Genomic DNA, 22948 nt, shown 5'->3' with positions numbered 1-22948 from the left:
CTTTGGACGTGGTTTGGGTGATTGCAAATCTGAGATACGCAGCTGTATTTGTGGAGAGAACTATTCCTAAAACGACAGCTATGCTCAGTTGCCTGTGTCGGGATGTCCGCAAGTCTGAATCGCCAAGACAGCGGGTTAGAGCTCAAGAAGTCCAAGCGTAAGAGGTTATAGCTTAGGCTAGTTGCTCACGTGTAGAGATATTTCCATGGTGAAAGCAAAAAAACATAGATGAGCTATAGCTGCGTGACTCTAGACAATTATTCACGCAAGTATGAAACAAGTTGTTGCAGTAGCTGTTTAGAAACTGCTCTGTCTAAACTGATGGAACCTGTCATAAAAAGTGTGACAGAATGCTGCAGTGGGCTCTTAGCATCACAGCGAGGTAATAACACAGTCGAGTGCAACTGGGGCTGTGGACCACAGTGTAAAGGCTATTAGAGTTACCTATCAAAAAGACTGTTCAAATGCACCACGTTATCATAAAGACCCTGTCAGAACTTTTGCCAACCTTGCCTGCAAACGGCACTACGTGCCTGGGCACTGTACAGGGATCTACCAGCAGGGATACTGACCTTTGAAAACGGAAGAGAAGGGGCTCTTTCCTAAACATCACTGGTACCCTCCCAGTTTCACGATAGAAGATATTTCTCCCGCAAATCAAGACAACAGTAATTATTTTTGAAAATAGGACAGCCTATGTGGCACTTTGTTCAACGGATGATCTCTATTATAGGCGCACAACTCTCGTAAGCGATTTCAGTCACGTGCCTGACGTGAACTCCACTTGGTCCAGCTCAAGTTCATGGAGCTTTGAGAAGGTCGCAAAAGCAACTTCAGGAGAGGTGCCGGTCAGTTGACAAATTTCAAGGGGCACTTCAGTCAGTTTGTACCGGTTTAGCAGCAGCCGAAGAAGTTGCTCCTGCCCGATCTTTTGGGTCTTGTTAAGTGAGAACTTGAGCATCAAAAGCCACATGAAGTGGGTGTCTTGCTAAAGCGATAGTTTATTTGATGGGATGAGTGTCTACACGTCTTCACGCTCCCGCTTTCTAAAAACCAGGCACGCCTCGCTGACGGCAGCAGCATACAGGTGAAACATGCACAAAGTTAGTGTGTTTAGCCCGATTTCAACCACTCGGAGGCCAGGCTCATCTTGCTTCAGGGAGAATATTTTCAAAGTGGCTGAAGAGACGCTCAGGGCATGGTCCTTGAATTCTCTCAGTAGGCCGGATGGCAGGATGCTTTTTTGGCCTGTCAAGACGAGGCTGATACGGTTTTGCATATGGAAGTTGCTGGCAGATCAGGTGGGCAGCAGGGCTGTAGATGACTGCAGCATTCGGCGTACGCTGCACGGGGTGTAGTCGGTAAAGTTAAGTTTGCAGTCCTCAGGACAAGGAAGCAGTAGCTTGGGTAGAAATAGAACTCTCACCCTCTGCTCGCAAGGTAGCCAATGAAGAAGGTCGAATGGCGACCACATGGTGATGCGACGAACCACACACATCTCGCTCTCTAGCAAATTCTGCTGGATCATCAGGTGGTAGAGCCTGTCATCTGCGACCAGTGAAAGGGAGAGCAGCAACTTGCAGAGATGGTTACAGTCCTCGGTGACTTGTACCTGATTGTGGTCTGGGATGTTGCGTGGACGTTGCATCACCAACCGCAGGTAAGCCTGTTGGTAGAGCATCTCTACCATTCTCTCGTCGTCTTGGTTCACAACGCCGTCGAGAGAGAGCTCGACTAGGTGTTTGAGGTAGTCTGGGGTCTCACGAACAAGTCTCGGCAGCCGCGAGAGAATGGCCACGGGGAGGCGGTGCTCAATGAGCGGAGCCCATCACCACTCAAGTGGTGCTCGAGCAGGAGGTACAAGGAAGTGAAGTTTTGCTGCTTCAGCGACTGCACCACTAATTCCTTACTCACGCCCAGAGGGAAGGCACTGGCGAACATATCCTCGTTCGCCGGGCACCGAGAGTGGATGTTGTCGGACACATAGGCAACGCAGAGACGGTAGAGTGACGCAGGAGACTTGTGTTTCGCCACTCGCAGCGGTGATCTAGTGGCTAAGGTACTCGGCTGCTGACCCGCAGGTCACGGTTCTAATCTCGGCTGCAGCGGCTGCATTTCCGATGGAGGCGGCAATGTTGTAGGCCCGTGTGCTCAGATTTGGGTGCACGTTAAAGAATCCCAGGTGGTCATAACTTCCGGAGCCCTCCACTACGGCGTCTCTCGTAATCATATGGTGGTTTCAGGACGTGAAACCCCACATATCAATCAATCAATCAATCAACCAATCAATAAATGAATCAATTGTGTTTCGCCATTATCGTTTTCTGGCATCAAGGCCGCAACACGAGGGAAGACGAAGAAGCAGGCGTTTTTATCGTATGGTATGGTACGGAAGACTTTATTTAGTTTTTAGTCAGTAATAATTTTATCATATATAGCGTGGTTGGTTACAAAAGCATCGAAATTAGATAGAAAATAATATTTTTTAGATAAGTAAATAACGTATTATTACGGATTTAGCGCCACGTCAGTGGCGGCTAGCCAGCTGGAGAAAACGAAGACGGCATGCGGTGGCTCGTGGCATGAGGCTGCAGTTACAACGCTCGGGGACGTCTCCTGCATGTAAGAAAAAAGCTAAGAGGAAGTACCACGTGAAAATGTTGAAGCCCAGCCATAAAAAAAAACAGCATATCCATGGAGTGAATGATGATGAGTAGGAAGAAGCGTGCGTCTGTCTGTCTGTCTGCTCCGATCATAATACAGTCGGTGACAAGCTAAGAATAAAGATCCATCCATCCATCCATCCATCCATCCATCCATCCATCCATCCATCCATCCATCCATCCATCCATCCATCCATCCATCCATCCATCCATCCATCCATCCATCCATCCATCCATCCATCCATCCATCCATCCATCCATCCATCCATCTATCTATCTATCTATCTATCTATCTATCTATCTATCTATCTATCTATCTATCTATCTATCTATCTATCTATCTATCTATCTATCTATCTATCTATCTATCTATCTATCTATCTATCTATCTATCTATCTATCTATCTATCTATCTATCTATCTATCTATCTATCTATCTATCTATCTATCTATCTATCTATCTATCTGTCTGTCTGTCTGTCTGTCTGTCTGTCTGTCTGTCTGTTGTGCGCTCCTATCACACTAGAGCACGCTTCGGACACTCATCATCATTCTGTCCGTGGATATGCGGTGATTTTTTTTATTTACTCCATATTCGGCTAATTTGACGCCACTACAAGCGCTTCTTTTTGAGATCTCGTCTCTTCTGTCAGTCGTTCTCCTTTTTCGCTGCAATAAACGAGCGACTGCAGCAAGTCCACGTTGGACGCTGTCACGTTGCAACACGTAGAAATGAAAGATGAAGTGAAACAAGAGTGGGAGAATCTGGCTGGTGGTGCACGTATGTGTTGGACGGCCACTTGTACAGTTTTGACTGTGTCTTTTATGCCTTGTAAACACATCCTTTATATGTTTCAAACAATCAAACAAGCACATAACAATAAAACATTGATTTTGCAATTTTCGAAATTTAGCAAGGTAGTGACTGTTTTTCGAATGAAATTGTAAGCAGTGGGATTGAGGTTTGTTTTTGTTTTATTAGGTTTAACGTGCGAAGAGAGCCAAGATTTGCGAGGTTGTTTATAGTGCAGGGCTCCAGATGATTTCGACCGCCATAGGTGCGTCAAAAGCCCATCTTTCTTAACAAATTGTTGCAAAATTGTTTAAGAATACTTGGAGTACGATAAGAGTTATAGAGAATTGCCACGCACTTAACGCTTTCCTCTCCTTTCGTGCCGGTAAGCGCACTGAAAGTTAAGCAGGAAATGGTATGACAAGGAGTCAAGCAGCAACGCCCATTCGTCTGCAGGCGTCATAATCTTGAGCATTTCAACTTTTTTTTCTTCGACTTTCAGTGTGATCGCGAGCGGGATCGTGGCGGCATCCCGCGGTGGCCAGAGTAATCATGCAGTTCACGATGCTGAAATCTGCGAATGGCTGTGTAATTCGGGTATATGGCACCATTTGTTGAGAGAAGACCGAGTGATTTCGAGGAGACTGAGTAATAATTGCAAATTACAGGCCGCGTGCTGCGCTTTTGGCCTCACGTGTTTTCAAGGGCTTCGACTACGGATTGGCAACGTTTTCTGACAATGCTCCAAATGTGCTGCAGCCGATTATTCTCAGTCGGAATTTGATGATGCATCTAGTATTATGCTTCGAAATGGTCTTGTAACAGGTCGAGCAGTACTAAAATGCAGCGTCAAGTGAAGTGCGGATCCAAGCAAGTGCTTTGCTTCAGTCTTTCTCTACTTTTCTCTTTTTTTTTTGCAAAACAAGTTTTTTCCATGTTATCTAATTTCATATAGCTGTGTCAGGTCAAAACGCACACTTAAACAAACGACGAAGAAATAAAAACACGATATCGAATATATGGTTTGCTTCAAAGAACAGTAAGGACATTATAATAACAATGTCGTAGGAAACCGCGCAATACGTGACCCAGTCGAAAGCTACTTTGCGCGACTCGCGAGCCTCAACGTGCTTAGCGTCTTATTTATAAACAGAGATGTGCTATTTACGTCATTATTCGCGCGTAATATCCGCCACTTGCTTATCTAGACGCGGTAGTTTGTACAGTTCAAAGAAAGAAAGATGCTTTTGCGCACAGGAAGGAAAAAAGCCACGCGTAGAAGCCCGCATCACCATTTTTTTTTGTCTTAGCTAAGCCGAGCGGCCTAAAATGGCAGAGCCAGCAGATGTGCTATTAAGGTAGCACCTGATTGACTGATAAAGCGAACAACAAAGGCATTGATTGATTTGTGGGGTTTAATGTCCCAAAACCACGATATGATTATGAGAGACGCCGTAGTGGAGGGCTCCGGAAATTTTGACCACCTGGGGTTCTTTAACGTGCGCCCAAACCTGAGCACACGGGCCTACAACATTTCCGCCTCCATCAGAACAACAAAGACAAGTGGTAAAGTTCTGATTTTACATAAATATCACAGTACAATCTTTATTTCACTCGTTTTATATACGACATAAAAACACACACACACAAGCAAAGGTCCAGGGAGGCGGTGGACGCGTAGTATATACAAACGATTTATCAACACTTGATAAACAAACAGCCAATCACGCCGCGCGCATAAAACAGACACAACTAATGACATGAGGGTTTGAAGCTTTACCAAAGGAAGCAAAAGAAGGTTTGAAGCTTTACTAAAAGCGCCTCGCGTGCAGCACTTGCTGGCAACCGGAACAGTCGCGCGTCGTTGCCGCTGGCAGACGTTATTTCGGACCCATAATAAAACATTGTCAACGGGACACCAGAGTTTTGTGCTACGTCAGCTTTCCTCGCGAACAGACCATGCATACGTTTTCTGCCGCCGGGAACCACCTTCAGCCGCGCATGTCGTGCAGCTGAAATAACAACGGGATGGAGTGCACGAGGAAAAAAAAAAACGGTCAAGTCGCCAGACGACGAGGAAAGAAGAATTTAGAGGAAGACAGAGAGTGCGTAAGAGCAAGCAGCAACTACCACCGACTTTACAATCAGAGCTGAGACGCAAGCGTAAATTTCACAAAGCAAACGCGGAGGTTTGTTTGCAACGTTTGTTACGCCGTTGACGGAGCAGTGGGCCTGTCTACTTTGCGTCGATATGTATACATTAAAGAAAGAAAATTACTCGATTGATACGTGGGATTTAGCGTCTCGAAACCACCATATGATTATGAGAGGCGCCGTAGTGGAGGGCTCCGGAAATTTCGACCATCTGGGGTTCTTTAACGTGCACCCGAATCTGAACACACGGGCCTACAACATTTCCGCCTCCATCGAAAAAAGAAAATTACTTAGCAACATTTTGCGCTGTATTTTTGTACGTTTTTTTTTCTTTGTCTAAAGCGAACTTCACGGAGGTACCTTCGGCACCACCACTACATTTTAGTTTTCTGGCTGCTCTATGTTCTAATAACCTATACGTAGTCGTAAATAAATAAAAGAAACAACTTAGCTTCGGAATCATTTACACATGAATGAACTCATATTTCGAGTGCTGAACGAAATAAGCAGCTAGAAGTGCTTGCTAGAAAACAATTATGTATACCCTCACCATAACGGCAACAAAACGAGAAGTTTCGCAAGAAGCTAGGATAAACAAAAAAGGAGAAGAGGTAGCACGCTGGTATATAGACCGCTTCCGTGCGAACCCTATCTTGACGTAGATATAATCTTGGATATGCGATGACATCCGTCTTGCACCAACAGTATGCGCCAGCAATGTCCTGAGTGTCAAGTTATCGAGTCAGCGCAATGCGTCATTACAAGCACGCAAGCTTGCTTCACGAGATTAATTGATTGATAAGTGGGGTTTAACGTCCCGAAACCTCCACATGGATATGAGAGACGCCGTAGAGGAGGGCTCCGGAAATTTCGACCACCTGTGGTTATTTAACGTGCACTGAAATCTGAGCCTCCGTTGCTCAATTTCCGCCTCCATCGGAAATGCAGCCGCCGCAGCCGGGATTCGATCCCGCGACCAGCAGCCGAGTACTAAGACCACTAGACCACCACGGCGGGGCCTTGCTTCACGAGATGAACAGGGCACTGTACAGCAGACAAAATAATGACAATGAAGTTATTTTTAGGTCCCTTATTTTTAATTTGCTAGTATTGCGTTTTACAGAATCACATTAAGCCAGCGTTGACACTCCTAGCAACATCAAGGGCGATGTTTCTGTCACGCAGAACAGGTTGCCGCAAACGCTTTGTCGAGCCAAAATGTCGGCCCTGCGTACTAATACGGCACTGCAACTTACGGGCAATGACAAACGCTGTTATCACTTCAATTGATCCATATGAAAGTTGAGTTTTCGCTGCGTCATACGCAAGCTTCGAAATAAACTATCCATAAGCAGCACTGAAGGCGGGAGCACGCAACAAAGGCTAGGAACTCAAGCGAGGACTAGCACCTACAGTGTGTCACCTTTGTCAAACTTTCGATGGGGCAGCACAGAAGACGTAAAGGAGGAAGAAATACGGGACAGCGCTGTCCTGTGTTCCTTCTTGTCTAGAGTTTTCGTGATTCCCACTGCCACGTCAATGTGTTCGGCCAGTACCTTCTCGCAAACATTTTCTCTGTGAAACTGCGTTGCTTTAAGATCACTGAATAGAACGAAAAGACCGATGTACAGAGGCCCGTGATCAGATGTTTAGACACGCTAAACCATAAAAAAAAAGACACGTTAAACCCAGGAAAAAGTTGCGTTTACCAAAAAAAAAAAAGGCTTGCTCAATAGTTGCTTTTTCAACTAAGGTTACCATCGCCGAGTAAAAACAATTTAGCAGTTATTGCAACAGGAGGTTTACAAGTCTATTTATATAGCTGCACATGCGTGAAACATACACCGCATGTAAGCGGGAAGGTTTACGCATCGAAAGAACGTAAGTCACTGCTGTATACGAAAGTGATTGCGCCTACGCGTTATACCCGCCACGCAACACGCATACTCTAAATCACGCTTTTTAACCACAGCAAATGTTTGATGCCTAAGTCTGGCTGCACTTGTACAAGCTTCAAGGCAAATGAAATGTACACTTTATGGACAGATATATCCACTTTTAAGAACAAGGCGTCTCGTATGAAATAGACCAATGAGAATCGCCCCAATGATGGGCGCATGACCAGCACAGTGGTATAGGAACACGACATTGCCTACCAAGTAGTTTTCACTGCCGAGCTGCTATTCGGCAAGGGTATCTGCGTCACAGTTTGTTGATGTTGTGGGAGTCAACGAGCTCACGCAAAAGCTCCTCGAGGATGGCCACTACTTCGTCCTCGATGTCGAAGCTAAACGCACCACGGAAAAGCACCGAGAGCAGATCACTGTGTGCTTGAAACACGCGAAGGCCGATGAACCTGACGCGCATCTCAGCCGTGTCGCGGGCCTCGACAGACTGCAGCTCCAGCTGTGCCTTGCCCTCGTGGCTCAGTTCCACGACCAGCACAAGGGAGTCCACGTCGACGTACATTTCGGCCAGCTCGCTGCGCGAGTTGAACGTAACGTTGGCGTCGTAGCGGATGACCACCTCGCTGAGCAGCACGTCGGCGTGGATAACCGAAGGCCCGGAATCTTCGGCTGGCGTCAGGTTGACGGCTCGCACACCGGAGACGCTGAGCAGGGTCCCGTTGGAGAGAGAGGCGTCGCCGCTGAACGGGCCGATGCCGACGCGCAACGTGCGGTCCTGGAGTGCCACGTTCTGCAACGGCGTCGTCTCGAGCGCGGACAGGAGGTCGCGCACAGCGACCAGGCCTTCCGCTGCTGCATGCTGCGGCTTGGCAAGCACGCCCTGCTCGGCGCTCGTCAGGAAGCACAGCACAAGCAGCCTGGCAGCGCCGCTCATCGCCACCACCTGGGAAGGATCATCGTCGTCCCCTGAAGTGACCGAAAAGTGCGCTGCCTCCGATCACGCGCGCTGTGCATCTGCGGGGCCGAGCCGGCCAGCTGAAGCGGCGAAGGCTGGCCGACGTAACAAAAAAAAAAAAAAAAAAAAAAAAAAAAAAAAAAAAAAAACCGAGACGCGCTCCTCCTCGCGTCGCACCGCCCGGCACCAAGGTCGTTTGCTTTAGTGGGGAAAACACGGCCAAATAGGTCTTCTCTGACACGGCGTGCAATCATTGGGCATGCAGGGTCGCGCGTCTTAGGACACTTACCTGGCGGAACCTCTCGGCCGTCACTTTGAATGCTGCACGGGGCGGAAGACGACGGCCGGTCAGCTTAGTGCAGTGCAACCTGTTTCGGCCTGTCGTGCCGCGGCGACCACCACTGCGCGGCGGTAGACTCGTTCCTCGCCGCCCGCACTTGCGCGCAACGATGACAGGGGAGATAGTGGCGGGGAAAAATAAGCTTGCCAATGGGCACGTACTGTGCGCTCCACCGAGCCTGCCCCCATCTTCCTCTTTTTCAATCACGACGGCCGGCGAAAAGGTGTTGGCAGCGCCCGCCTGACTACCGGGTGGGCGCGTGGTTTTCGCGCCTCTTCGACGGTGAAAAATAGGTTCGCCGATTCCTTGCCTACACGGCCTTCAGTAATGTCCACGAAAAAAAAAATAAATGGCGTGTCTTATACCCGTGTCGAAACGCCACTTAAGGTCCTGAGACAAAAATCATCTTTATTCTTATTTCTTACTTTTTGTGATGATTTTTTTTGGGCCTTATTCAATAAACGGACATTTTGAACGCAGAAACGGTCATCAGGGCCAAAGGTAACTGTGAGGCAGGTTTGTGAACGCGAGCCTGGGTTGTTTATAATGACAATTAAAGGGACAAATATGACAAGAAAGAGAAGTTATACGGATAGAGCTGGTTTGTGAGCACGAGTTTGAATTACGCGCAAAAGAAAGCTTCAGCAAGCGGCCAAATTCAGATTTACCTATACGAATGAACACACACAAAATGTTAAAATCTCTTTATGAGCGGAGCGCTGGAACACATTTTTTAATATAGTGTATTGCACTTGATTCAGAAAATGACATTCTAGGGATTTTAGAATGTTGATATAAGTTTTGCAAAATTTTACTAACACTTTCGGAGATCGCCGACCTTGAAAAAAAAACAGAAAAAGAAACACAAAACAAAGAAGCTTGCAAATTGACAATTCTGTACCAAAAGACATTCTACATGGGCAAACGGCATCCATTAGAAGAATTCAAAGCCGACAAACTTGTTGTACCAGTTTCCGCAGCTTACGTGAATTCGTTACAGTACAGTGAAGTGACGCGCACAAATGAGCGGCATCTTTCTTAAGGCAGGCCTACTGTTCGAACATTTTCCTCGCTCAGTCATGGAGATGTAAACGTATTAGTTTACTTTTTCAAGACTTCTTTCAATAATAACAATTGAAAGTGGTGGCTTGAATGAAAAAAAAATCTACACACAATCGCTACACTTTCGTCAACTTCTAAATGTAACAAACCTAATCAAACTTGATGCAGATGGCGAGAGACACAATTCTCTTGTTCCCATAAGTTTATGCAGGGGCCTCCAAACACATGTGCAATTCGTTTGCGACGGCATTTTTTCCCTACTGTGCGCATCGCGTTTTCGGTGACCGCCCTCGACGAAGACGCTTTCACGTGATGCAGTGTGCGCGAACGTTAGTAAAGTTACGTTATGCAACATTGCATTGTAGCACTATTGCGCAACATTGTATATATGTAACAAAGCACGCAGATATGGAAAACCAGGTAATGACAGGGTCGCGAAAGTAGCGATCAGTGTGACTTGTAACGACGGCGCGAAGCTGGACCTCCAACATTCAGGCGGTGTACGACGCGACGAAACACTTGCACGCGCAACGTTTAGCAAGTTTCTACTACACGGGCTTCGCAACTTCATTCCACTGCACAGCGATTATTCACTGACGTGTTCTATTGAAAAACGCTAACGCAGCTTGCTGTGCGAGTCGCGTCACCGAGACTTTTTATATATAAAAGGCAGCAACGCAAGTAACTCGCCATTTTTGAGATGTATTACAACAACAACAACAACAACAACAACAACAACAACAACAACAACAACAACAACAACAACAACAACGACTACTACTACTACTACTACTACTACTACTAACAACAACAGCAGCAACAATGATAATAATAATATTGATAATAATTACAACACCGTCCAAGTTCATGGGGACGAATTTGCGAATTTACCTTTAGAGAGAAACTGCACCTCGCCATGTCCGTGTTAAACAGTATCAGTAGTCTCCATTACCACCTTTTCAGCCGCGACATATAGCCCTTATCACTCAGATAAGTCATTCTCCGCATTCATGCCGTATCAGTGTGGACGATAGCTGCGGAGTGAGAACAGGTGCGAAAACGCAAGGGGGAACGCAAATGGCCAGCCAGCGTTTCGCCGCAAAGGTGATAAGCCCTCCGCGGTGTAAATGAATTTTGTGGCTGCCGATCTGATAACAGATATATCGGTGGATGTCACTAAGCCGCAGCAGAGAATGGGGGCCTCAGTGCTATCAGTACATGCATGAGCAAAGATAGTTAGTGACGCATGAGCCTTCGCTATTTTTTAGTAATGCGCCAAAACAATAAAAGAAATAATAAACACTGACACGGTCCTCTAAATTCAAATGAAATCGTACTTGGGGATCTTACGTGTCAGAATTGGGATAGCAATAGTGGTGAGGGACTGCGAATGTTTTTCAACGCTCACCTGAATCTTTATACATGGCCCTAATGAATTTCGCCTCCATCGAACGGTGTTGCCGGCAATCAAAGCCGCTAGACAGTATGGTATCAGACGCCGTACAATGCACGTTCCACGTCGGCCTGTGGTTATCGAATCAGTAGGTCAAAGCGCACTACAACTGATATATGAGTACTTATTGCCAGCCCCTTTGACCGCGGAACATTTAATTAATCGTGGACATTTGTCATAAGCGCCGACATTGTCGATTGTGCCGACGCTTGGCGAGGGTTCGTGCTATCGAAGGTCGTGCACACGTTGACGAGATAACTTAGGCAGTGGAAAAACGGAGATGCATGCGCAGTACCCTCTTGTGCAGACCATGAAGTCAGGTAGTTACACAAAAAAAAAAAAAACTAATGTGAAAAAAACTCCTCGTCTTTTTTTTTTTTAGAGCTGTACGAGCACTCGTGAAATTCAGCAAACTCTCGACACTCGTAGGCAGTCGAATGTGCCCGCATAATACATACATGTAGCCAACTCTGCACATTCTGACCTTCAATGCACCTGTCCCATAAATAAAGCTAAATTCTTATATTTTGAATTGAAAGATAATGACAAGAGTATACTATGCTCAAGCAGCCATTTACAAAACGCGATGCTTTCTTGTACTTTTTTTCCTCAACCATGGCAACAATTGAACGTTCCTATATCAGCTCTAAGCTGGAACTCTGTATATGTCTCTCACGGTAGCAGTTCATATTAAGACGGTAGGCTCTTGTCTGTTCGTTCTCGGATTTGTTCTCAGGATCGCTTCGCAGTTCCCTGCGGAATCTCCTCATTAAAGATCGGACAGCTGGCGTTTCGGTTATCTCAATGCAAAAAAAAAAATCTTCCTGGTTTCCTTGCGTCTCCTGACCATTATTTTTCCCGACCACTCAGTCTGCTTGCAAGGTGTCTGCTTGCAAGGTGTATAGTGCGTTGGGCAACGGGACGACAGCATGTGGTCAAGCGATGGCCTCTGAAATTTTATTCCTTTTCGCCCCGCCCACACCACTGCCTGTGCCTCGCTCAATCTGAATGAATAAATGGTTTGTGCATAGCTTGGCGGAATTACCCAGTTAATCGCTGCTAAGCTAAGGGCCACGCTGCCTTACGTGGCTTCACTACAAGGTATGATATAAGCTGAGAAACATAAAAAAATAATATATTTTTCAAAAAGTGCTAATATTATGTCCACGGCAAGGCGGAGGCATCTCCTAATTCCCTCAATTATACCCTTCCCTTTGTGAGCGGCCCTTTGTGCACCCAATTTTTAAAATCTCATTCCCCCATTTAGCCCTTTGCCGTTCTAGGCTGCGTTTCCCATCCATTGAGATCCATTTAGTCACCCTCATTGAATATCTGTTATCTGTTCTTCGCAGAGCTATTTAATATAAGAAAATATGAACGTAAAGGACAGCAAAAAATTTGTAAACATAAACGCAAAAAATGTCATGGCAACTGTACTGGGCGTGTGCAAAACATTCATTACGAGGCTTTCCGTGACATATTCAGACAAAATAAAAAAGTACAAATCAGCACATAGACCAACAAAGAAAAAGATACTCAGAAAGGAAGGCATGAGATAGTAATTTCCTCTCTCAACGAGCCTTTTCTTTATAGCCAGTACGCACTTGATGTCTTTGTTTACTCGGGAGATAAATGTGCATAGTGCCGAGTATTAGAAGGAAAGCCTGCTTTTCTTTAAACAAAGCTGTATTATTAAACTTGCAACGCTTTGAATATGCGATGTTTTATAAACAGCTTAATGTGAATGGGTCAGGTGACCGTGAACGGTGATTTTAAGAGTGGCATAGAATTGAAGGAAAACGATAGAGGAGAGCAAAGTGGGTGCGGGAACAGGCGGGGGTTAAGGAGTCAAAATCAAGAAGAGGAGGCATACATGGCCTGCATTTAGCAAGATAACCACTGAACATTAAAAAGAACTGACTGGATACACCCCCCCCCCGCCCCCCCCCCCTTCCCAAAGGGGGAGGAGACAAAAATAGTAGTGTACTTGCTGTAGAGCTGGCACGTGTCTGGAATTAATTTCACGCCATATTCACTCAGACTCACGGTCCGGACTCAGACACACGGTCCGATCTCAGTCTGAGTGAGCCAACTCATAAGGAAGTTTGTCGACCTAAAGTTACTGGCACCTCATATCCTACAATCCTGTGGACGTCTCCTCCCCCCCCCCTCCCCACACACACTCCGTATCAGGTCTCGCATTGATGTAGTATTTTGTTATTTTTAACATACTACAGACCATAGGTGGCAATAAAGGTCTTGCAGGAAAGGAGCACATATAATGTACAAAACAAATATTCTTGAAAAGCTAAAGCGAGAAATACAAGACGTATAACAACAATACATTTGAAAGATAATACAGTTCACACAATTCGCACAACGATTCACCCAATAATGTTAGAACCCAATCTTTCAAACAGCCCTATACACAGAAAACCCTTTCAATGTGGCAATACCAAATTGCGGAGAATAGATGGTTGGTTAAACGAGTCAACTTTTGTTACGAGTCTACGAGAGCGTACTTTGCCCCTCTTCCCACTCATGGCCGTCAGATAATGCTGCATATACTCACTCTGCTCCAAGTGCTGTGCTGTGGATGGCTCAGGCTTCACTGTTTTCGAAAGCTCAGAATTCCTTGTTGCCGCTGATGAGGCAATGCACCACCAGCTGTTTGTTCCCCACGCGTAGGCCTCCGGTGCGCCATATGGAGGGGGCCGAAATACAATATGCAATGGCAAGAGTGAAGTCGTTTATTTTTGTGTGTGACGTATCACCGGAAACACTACTCATTTTCATCTTTTCTTTGTGAAGAGACAATAAGCGAAAGAACCGCTTCGCTGAAAAACGATCTGCTTCCCCGTCTAGTTTCTTTTTTTCTATCACCATGGTCCTTGTCAAGCAAAGTTCCCGGATAAATGTATCGAATCAGCTTCCTTGTCTCACGAAAGGATGTGGTTACATATATAGTCTCGAATATATGTATTCTTTTTTTCTTTAGAAAAAAAAATGAAATACATATATTACGAGACTGTCAAGCATTGAATTACTTAAATATACTTTTTGATGGTACCAAATCGTAGGAATAATCCAAACTAACGGTGTATGTGGTAGACCGTGAAGTGATGCGGGCTCTCGGAGGGCTTTTGAAAGTACCTTCGTTCATGAAGAACTGCATATATTGCAACATTCACGCTCTCGAGAAACGCTGCACAAAGGTACTGCAGCCAGCCCCGAACCGCAGTCTCGCGGTGGTGTCCAGAACGTCCATTTGCTCAGTGCATCACACTTAAGACGTTGGAGTTTTCTCAACTCGCATTTGCGTTACCCCATCGACTTCTGCTCGGACTCTCCTACGGTGTATTAAGATCATTCTGCAATCATCGTTTAGGCATTGCTCTCGTTCGCCATTGCGGTGGATTATGGAACACACATTGCATTTCGACTCTCAATGACACTATAGTGTCATTGAGGCGGCGGCACTGAGGCTGTGGCACTGAGGCTGCGGCACTGAGGCTGTGGCACTGAGGCTGTGGCACTGAGGCTGTGGCACTGAGGCTGTGGCACTGAGGCTGCGGCACTGAGGCTGCGGCTGCGGCAGGCTCCTATAGAGGCTTGCCGCAGCCGTGTCGTGAACTGCTGTATTCGGGCCCAGTGCGAGCGATTTTCTAAACCACGTCGCCTGCTGCGCATACATCGGTCACCTGACAAGCTCTCTTTCGATGTGGTCGTGCCAGGAACATGTATCAGAAGCATCAGCACTGTGCCTTCATACCCATCCATAATAATTGTGCAGCATTCTTCCATAAGTTCACTGAAGAGGAGGCAGCAGCAGTGAGGCAAGCATCGATGAGTGGAAAAATCACACTGATCAAGAAAAATTTCACTCTACAAATATACAGTTACATGCATTATGATATAAATTACAGAGGACGCTTTATAGTGGACGAGGTTACAGGGTAATCCCACATTGTACGGAATTTTGAGGTGACATTGTAGTTTTGAAACATTCATTCCTATCTTCTATAGGATACTCACAGGCATGTGTTCATGCTTCAGTGCACAAAACGGAAACAAAAGTGCATTTTTAGCACGAGTCTGGTGGCATATATCTCAACGCCCGTGCCACTTGATATTAAACGCCAAGTCTTGACAGTTTCATCATCATCATCATCATCATCATCATCATCATCATCATCATCATCGTCATCATTGTCATCATCATCAGCCCAACTACGTCCACTGCAGGACAAAGGCCTCTCCCATGTTCCGCCAGTCAACCCGGTCCTGTGCTTGCTGCTGCCAATTTATACCCGCAAACTTCCTAATCTGATCTGCCCACCTACTCTTCTGTCTCCCCCTAATCCGCTTGCCTTCTCTGGGAATCCAGTTAGTTACCCTTAATGACCAGTGGTTATCATGTCTACGCGCTACATGCCCGACCCATGTTCATTTCCTCTTCTTGATTTTAACAATGATATCCTTAACCCCCGTTTGTTCCCTAATCCACTCTGCTCTCTTCTTGTCTTTTAAGGTTACACCTATATACCATTTTTCTTTCCATTGCTCGCTGCGTCGTCCTCAATTTAAGCTGAACACCATTTGTAAGTCTCCAGGTTTCTGCTCCGTCTAAGTACCGGCCTGATACAGCTGTTATATACCTTCCTCTTGAGGGATAGTGGCAATCTACCTGTCATAATTTGAGAGTGCTTGCCAAATGTGCTCCACCCCATTCTTATTCTTCTAGTCACTTCTATCTCGTGGTTAGGCTCCGCGGTTATTACCTGCCCTAAGTAGACATAGTCTTTTACAACTTGAAGTGCACTATTACCTATCTGGAAGTGCTGCTCTTTTCCGAGGTTGTTGTACATTACTTTCGTTTTCTGTAGATTTATTTTAAAACCCGCCTTTGTGCTCTCCTTGTCTAACTCCGTAATCATGAGTTGCAATTCATCCCCTGAGTTACTCAGCAATGCAATGTCATCGGCGAAGCGCAGGATACTAAGGTACTATCCATTAACTCTTATCCCTAACTGTTCCTGTTCTAGGCATCTGAAAACCTCCTGTAAGCACGCGGTAAATAGCATCGGGGAGATTGTGTCCCCCTGCCTTACACCCTTCTTGATTGGTATTCTGTTGCTTTCTTTATGAAGCACTATGTATATAGCAGTTGATCCCCTGTAGATTTCTTCCAGGATGTTTATATATACTTCATTGACGCCCTGATTCCGCAGTGTCTGCATGACGGCTAATATTTCTACTGAATCAAACGCCTTCTCGTAATCTATGAAGGCTATGTATAGTGGTTGCTTATATTCTGAGCATTTCTCAATTACCTGATTGATAGTATGAATGTGGTCGATTGTTGAGTAGCCTGTTCGAAATACTGCTTGTTCCTTTGGTTGATTGAATTCTAATGTTTTCTTTCCTCTGTTACATGCAATACATCCACCAATAAATTTCTTGACAACCTGTCTGCCGCGAGATATCCAATAGTTTTCTCAAACTTCAGTAAGCGTCCCTTGTACACCTCCATGAAGAACTCGCCGATTTTAATCACGTGCTAGAAGTTTAGTCAAGTCATGACGTGGACGCAAGAGAATAAGGATGCTTAACTCTTTCTGCTCTTTTTGAGTTAGGTGTAGTCTGCCTCATACACGCCGTCGCCTTTTCGCATCTAGCAAAGGATGGAGCGTCTTGGCACTCGACTGTTGATTTAACAATTTCCCTTTCTCGAGTTCGTCAATCTCTGCCAAGTATACCTGTTCTAGTACTATTTTGATCCAATAGTCTTTAGCTTTGTTCATGTTCTTATCTGTTATGCTAGATGATTTCCCTAGAGGGCGTGCGTTTCCACAGTTCTGTACGAGTAAAAAGACCCATGCTGTAATTCGCAGGACTCTTGTGAGCTTCGAGTATCTTCCCAGGTCCAAAATCAGCCCGAGTGCTTCGGCATATAAGACTTGCACGACCGACTCGATCAACTCTGCATGCTTCATCACCCGGTGAATTGAGCGTGTTTGTCGGCCATGTTTGTGCATCTTCTCTTAACAAGGATGGACCTTGCCACCATGGTTTGTTGTCGTTCAAAAATTTCAATGACGTGCCCCGTGTAAAATAATCTGCGGGATTATCAGTGCCAGGACAATGTCGCCATCGAGTTTTGTCAAAGCCACGCTAAATTTCTTTCACTCTGTTGCCAACAAACTGTTGCTGTTGCGATGGCGCTCTTCGGGTTCAATGTAGCACGACGGTGTAATCGGCCCAGAAGGTAACGTTTGTATTCTGTTAAAATGTCTTGAGGGATTTCATAAGAAACGTCGCCAACCTAGTTGCAATCACCACTTGCTGAAGTTCGAGTTTGGGCAGCGGAACTTCCTGCAAAGGTGCTACCCTTAATTTAGCCAATAGGGGGGCTGCAGAGACGTTCTTGTTCTTTCCAACATATCTCAAGAACGCGCAGGCTCCATAAGCTTTCTGACTGGCATCACAAAACAGGTGTAGTTGCGTAGTTATATCTCCTGGAAAAGCATCTACCCAACGATTTATTGCCGTCCCTTGAATTTGATATAATTTTGACCATCATTTATTTCAGTGTACACCAAGGTCTTCTAGGAGCTCCTCGTCCCGATCAACTTTCATTTTCCACAGTTCTTGAAATAGCAGCTTCGCTTGTATCATGAAAGGTGTCATCAACCCCATCTGTTCAAATGTTCTTGATACCATTTGCAGGACAGATCTCTTGAATGGTTTCTGCTCTGTCTGCAAAAATCCAAGCGCCGACTTTGAAGCACCCTCTTTAACATCTGTCAATGAGTTTCATATAAGTACAAGCCCTTTCACGGAGTACGAAGAAACGTCGGTTTTCTCAGTCACAGCAAACAGCTCACGTAAAGTTTTCAAGTTTGACACCCGTTTTCTGAGAAGCGTACCTGCTGAATACATAATATCATTAGTTTCTGGGTAGATTTTCTGAGCTTCTTCCTCAGTTAGAGCTCCGAAGAGAAGGTCATCCAAGTAGAATGATTCAGATAAAATCTGGGCTGTAGGCCGTAGTTTGTCCTGGATAGACGTCAGGTGTTGTCGCAAAGGGGCGTTTAGTAGAAATTCCGGCGTTAGGGTTGATGTCGGCGTCATTGGGTGGGAGTGAAAAATCATCTTCCCCGGACTGACGAATCGGGAAACATGCATGCAAAAAATAATGAATAAAATTCACCGGCTACGAGTGTGAATCAAACCGAGGTCACCTGTGTGGCGAGCAGATATTTTACGACAGAGCTACAAGGAATGTTGAACAATGGGGTCTTGCGGTGGCACGATCTGCACTTGGTTCAAGTTCAAGCTTGTCTGCACTGTCTTACAGATTGTCGCTTGCACTGAATCCAGTCATCTTCGGAAATCCACTTCGGCGCATGATCTTGTATGGACACCCTTCAAGCAGCTACCCATTCCCGCCAGATGGGATGGTCTGATACCGGATTCGCATGATCTATGGACTGATCGAGCCACCTGACTTGCGCAATTTGGACTCTTGAGAGCCCATCAGCTCATGGTGTACTACCTCTGCGTCACTAAATGGTCACTTCTGGCCTGCTATAAAGCTGATAACGAATGATGTGCTCTTGAGCGGGTCTTGCGGAAGCACGATGTGCTCTTGGTTCAAGCTTGTCTGCACTGTCTTACAGGTAGAGCCAAAATGTGATTTCCCTTGCTATAGGAATGACCTTAGATGGCTAGCGCTGCTTCCTGACCCACTGATGACGGCATTATTGTTTTTCTCTGTCAGTAGAATTTTGTTATTATCAGGTAATGTTGAGAGTGTAGCGACGGGATGGCGTCCGACATAGACGTGCCGTCGTCATCACTGGTTTGATGGAAGGGCGAGACGTACAGGAAGCGAGCTGCCGAAATAGAGCAGCGGCCGTGGAGTCCAGCCAGCCAGAAGCAACGAATGTTCTAGGCGCCACGCGCCACGAGCCACCGGCGCTTGTCATCTTTTTATCTAGCCGTCTGGCCGCCACTAGCGCAACGATACAAGAGCAATCCTAGTCGCAACGAGTTCAACAAAAAATTGTCGCGGCTGCAAGAGGGACAAGAAAAAAAAAATTCGTCCTGAGCTCTCTTCATGGACAGCCAAGTTCGCTTCTCCTTGAGGCCTCGACATTATCAACCAAGAAAGCAATTACACGTGTTGACCAACCTAAAAAAAAAAAAAAACTAATTCATCTTGCTAACTTAATGTCGAACCGATGGAGGCGGAAATGTTGTAAGCCCGTGTGCTCAGATTTGGGCGCACGTTAAAGAACCCCAGGTGGTCGAAATTTCCGGAGCCCTCCACTACGGCGTCTCTCATAATCATATGGTGGTTTTGGGACGTTAAACCCCACAAATCAATCAACTTAATGTCGAAGTTACACAACCGCCCTGGCGAACTTGAAAATAGGTCCCGCAGAAAAAAAATATTACTGTCTACGGACTGTCTGAACACCAGTCCGAGTTCCCTGGGCAGCTGCTTGATTTGTCCACGAGCCTAATGTCTGATAAACTTGGTCTTGAATGTACCGACATCGAACGATGGCACAGGCTTGAAGCACGTGGAGGGCGAAAGCCCCACTGTACAATATTTAAATTTTTGGACTACAGATCTAAACTTGCCGTTAAAAAACGCCCGAAAGCTAGAAGGAACGCAAATATATGTAAGACTTCTCAGAGCACGTTATAGAAAGGTACGCATCACCCTTCGGAAGCTTTCAGCTAACCAAAGAAAACATGCCACCGGATGCCGTCTGCAGTATGATTCCCTACTGATAGATAATGTACGTAGGTTATGTGCTAAGCGAAGCGGGCAACTCTATCATTCAAGCCAAGAAGCAATCGTTTCAGCCTCCCCGAACTTGACTCCGCTCTAATAACTTTTCGTTAGCAAATATAATGCCCGAAGCTTTCCTAACAAGATTCAAGACTTTTATCACTTCGTTGCATGCTATCCTCCTCGTGTAATATGCGTCATAGAAATTTCACCTAATGAACGTATCATGGACTCAAAACTTTTACCACCAGGTTACAATGTTCTGAGAAAACATAAATGTGGCCGTCGTAGTGTCGCAGCTGCGCTCTTTGCGAAAAAAAGTCTGTGAGTTTACTGTTCTTCCCGATGTCACCGAATGTGAATCTATTTGGTGTAAAATTAGAATTTCTGGTTTCCCGCTGGCTATTGAAGCTGTCTATAGTTCACCTGACGAGGGTTTTGATGTCTTTTCTGATCTCATGGATTATATAGCCAAACAAAAATAAAGCAGTTGCGAAGTGCTAATCACTGAGGACTGTAATACCCCCGCCCTAGACTGGAAGACGCTATCAGCACATCACAAAAACAAGGTTAGCTGTGACTACTTGATTGACTTAGCTATTTCTTTTGACCTGACGCAAATTGTTTCTTCTGCAACCCTTGAAAACGCAAATGTCGATATTGCTTTCATTCATGAGCATAATAAAGAATATGGTTATCAGTTTATCACAGTGAGAGGTCGAAGGCCTGTCAGATCACAAGGGTGTCGTAGTTGATTTTAACTTAGTGACTGTACATCATCTTTCTTTACACGAGACTGTTGTGAACAACGAGCATATTGATAAGTCCATAATCGTGATACTTCCATTCTCTTTTGATGAGTTTTTAACTAGTTCCAGCCATTACCATGTCGATGTACTAGTGATCCGTTTTGATGGAATTGTTGGCTGATGTATCACTGATTACATTCCAACAAATTGTATCAAACGCAATCCCAAGCATCCTGGCAGACTCGCGACATTATACATTTGATTCGTCGAATCAGGCGTCTTCGCAAACAGCCCGAATATGCCAATACAGTAAAATCCTCTGTGTAGCCTTCTCCTGAACACCAAGACGAGGATAAACATGGATACCTCCGAGAATGACCGGTCGTGAATAGCGTATAACGAGAAGGAATCACAATTGAAGAAGAAAAGTGGTTACATTACAAAGTGAAAATTGAAGAGAGGCTTGCTCGGGTGCAATGTACTGGCTTACACAGTGAGTGTTGAGTGATAAAAGTCTGCTTTTCGCGTTCTTAAACTATTATTTCGACATGTTAATAATGCGTACGCGTAGCTGGCATTTCCATCTCGTTATGCTACGCGATCATCCAGTTGCGATGCTTGATGCATAACGGTGATGTAAAAACATATGGTTCATAAACAGCCTCCAGTAGAGTGCTTATTTATTGTGTTATATATTTTGATTAAGACTCACCAAAATATTATTCACCCGGACGCACTCAGGCTCAGGACTCAAACTCACGGCTCGATTCGAGTCTGAGTGAGTCCAAATGAGTCGACTCATGAGTCCATTAGCCTATAGTTAGCTTCGTCAAACATGGTGTCACTGCTATGCAACACGGATATCTCGTGCAATCAGTACTCTTAGCACCTTTTGATGTAGTACCTCGGAATAAGAGTTATGAGTGGTTGCAACGAGAAAAGGGATTTTGTTCTTGAAATGAGGGCTGCATAAGATATATTTATCAAGTACTTCCCTAGAAGAGTTGACGGGGGGCCAAGGCACCTCCTACGTAATGAATGTCTCTGATCAATAAATACAGAAATGGTGTATGAATAATAGACGAGAGCACGCCTACCTCGAACCAGATTCTAGCACTACGTAAACGCTGGCTTACAGCAGAAACTCTGCCTTGTCACAGCCAAGGCACGCCGCAGTTCGACTGTGTCGAAAGCAACGCTTTCCGCTGTTCCCGTTTCTTGCATTCGCAATAGTACGTACCTTATGAAGATGCTTCCGTAGTCTGCAATGCACGTGCTGCAGACATTTCGGACTGTCGAGGAAGGTTTCCTCGACGTTTCACACGAAATCAGCATAAACTTCCAGCACAGGAACAGCGCGAAACATCTTTACAGCCGGACTCGAGCTGTGAAGTTTCACGTGTGATTTGCAGAGCGTCTGCTCACCAGGCGGTTGAGAGTGTTGCTTCGCCGCGCTTGCAACAGACGGCGCCACGCGCTTTTGAATATGACAGCAAGCACTGAGCTCGCTGTGTTCTGGTGTATACATCTTTGGAATACGTGTGAGTAGACGTGAGTATAAACGTGAATTCAGTAAAGACTGACAGTAATGCTGAATATGAGTAGGCAGAAAAATAGGTCGACAAAAGTAAGTGGAACCTGCTCACACTCACACAAGACGTGCGTTTCGCGCTTCGGACTCACCTGAACTCAAGCTCACCAAAATATTACTCACCCAGACTTTCTTAGACTCCGACTGACGGCCCAATCTGAGTCTATGTGTGAGTCCGAGTGAGTCGACTTATGAATGAGTTCGCCGACCTATGCCGTGCTCTCATGAAAATGATCACACCCATTTGGGCATCAGTGCGTGCAGTCAGAGAATCAAGGGCCACTAGTGCATCGTCTGCTTTGGGACAGTTCTCTTGCTTTGGCGTCGCCAGCGTGGCCGCACTTCCTTCCTTCCTTCATTCGTGTACGCACTTCCTTCACTGCAGCAGTAACGAGCAGGAGCGAACCATTGAAACACTGAAGCAAAAGAAAATGGGGCGTGATAACCGTGATGATTCCAGCCCCTGTAGTAACAT

The 22948-nt window shown here is 45.6% G+C and overlaps 1 protein-coding gene across 4 annotated transcripts; it reads right to left on the bottom strand.

Annotated features, from left to right (window-relative positions):
• Positions 1–2392: 2392 nt before the first annotated feature.
• LOC119175761 (uncharacterized) lies at positions 2393–13978 on the bottom strand. 4 transcript variants are annotated; one of them, XM_075876125.1, is made up of 3 exons: positions 10766–10941; positions 7767–8460; positions 2393–2616 (listed from the first exon to the last, which is right to left on the bottom strand). In XM_075876125.1, exons 1-2 carry the CDS (start codon positions 10790–10792, stop codon positions 7813–7815), a joined length of 675 nt encoding a protein of 224 aa, XP_075732240.1. In that variant the 5' UTR covers positions 10793–10941; the 3' UTR covers positions 2393–2616; positions 7767–7812. The 4 variants fall into 4 exon arrangements, with proteins under 4 accessions (XP_075732240.1, XP_075732242.1, XP_037282617.2 ...); XM_075876127.1 differs by lacking the exons at positions 2393–2616; positions 10766–10941 and adding an exon at positions 13900–13978 and having other exon boundaries at positions 5029–8460; XM_037426720.2 differs by lacking the exon at positions 2393–2616 and having other exon boundaries at positions 5029–8460; positions 10766–10920.
• Positions 13979–22948: the final 8970 nt, after the last annotated feature.

This window comes from Rhipicephalus microplus, chromosome X (assembly GCF_043290135.1).
Source record: "Rhipicephalus microplus isolate Deutch F79 chromosome X, USDA_Rmic, whole genome shotgun sequence".
Lineage (NCBI taxonomy): Eukaryota > Metazoa > Arthropoda > Arachnida > Ixodida > Ixodidae > Rhipicephalus > Rhipicephalus microplus.
The sequence above is the reverse complement of the archived record's forward strand: the minus strand, read 5'-3'. Positions and strand labels throughout refer to the sequence as shown.

What these genes read in the sequence shown, in the direction of transcription:
- LOC119175761 (XM_075876125.1), bottom strand. Translation starts at nt 10,792, where the DNA reads ATGGCGAGGTGCAGTTTCTCTCTAAAG. An exon ending in GGTGCAGTTTCTCTCTAAAG is followed by an intron (nt 8,461 to 10,765) that starts GTAAATTCGCAA and finishes GATCCTTCCCAG; the next exon opens with GTGGTGGCGATGAGCGGCGC.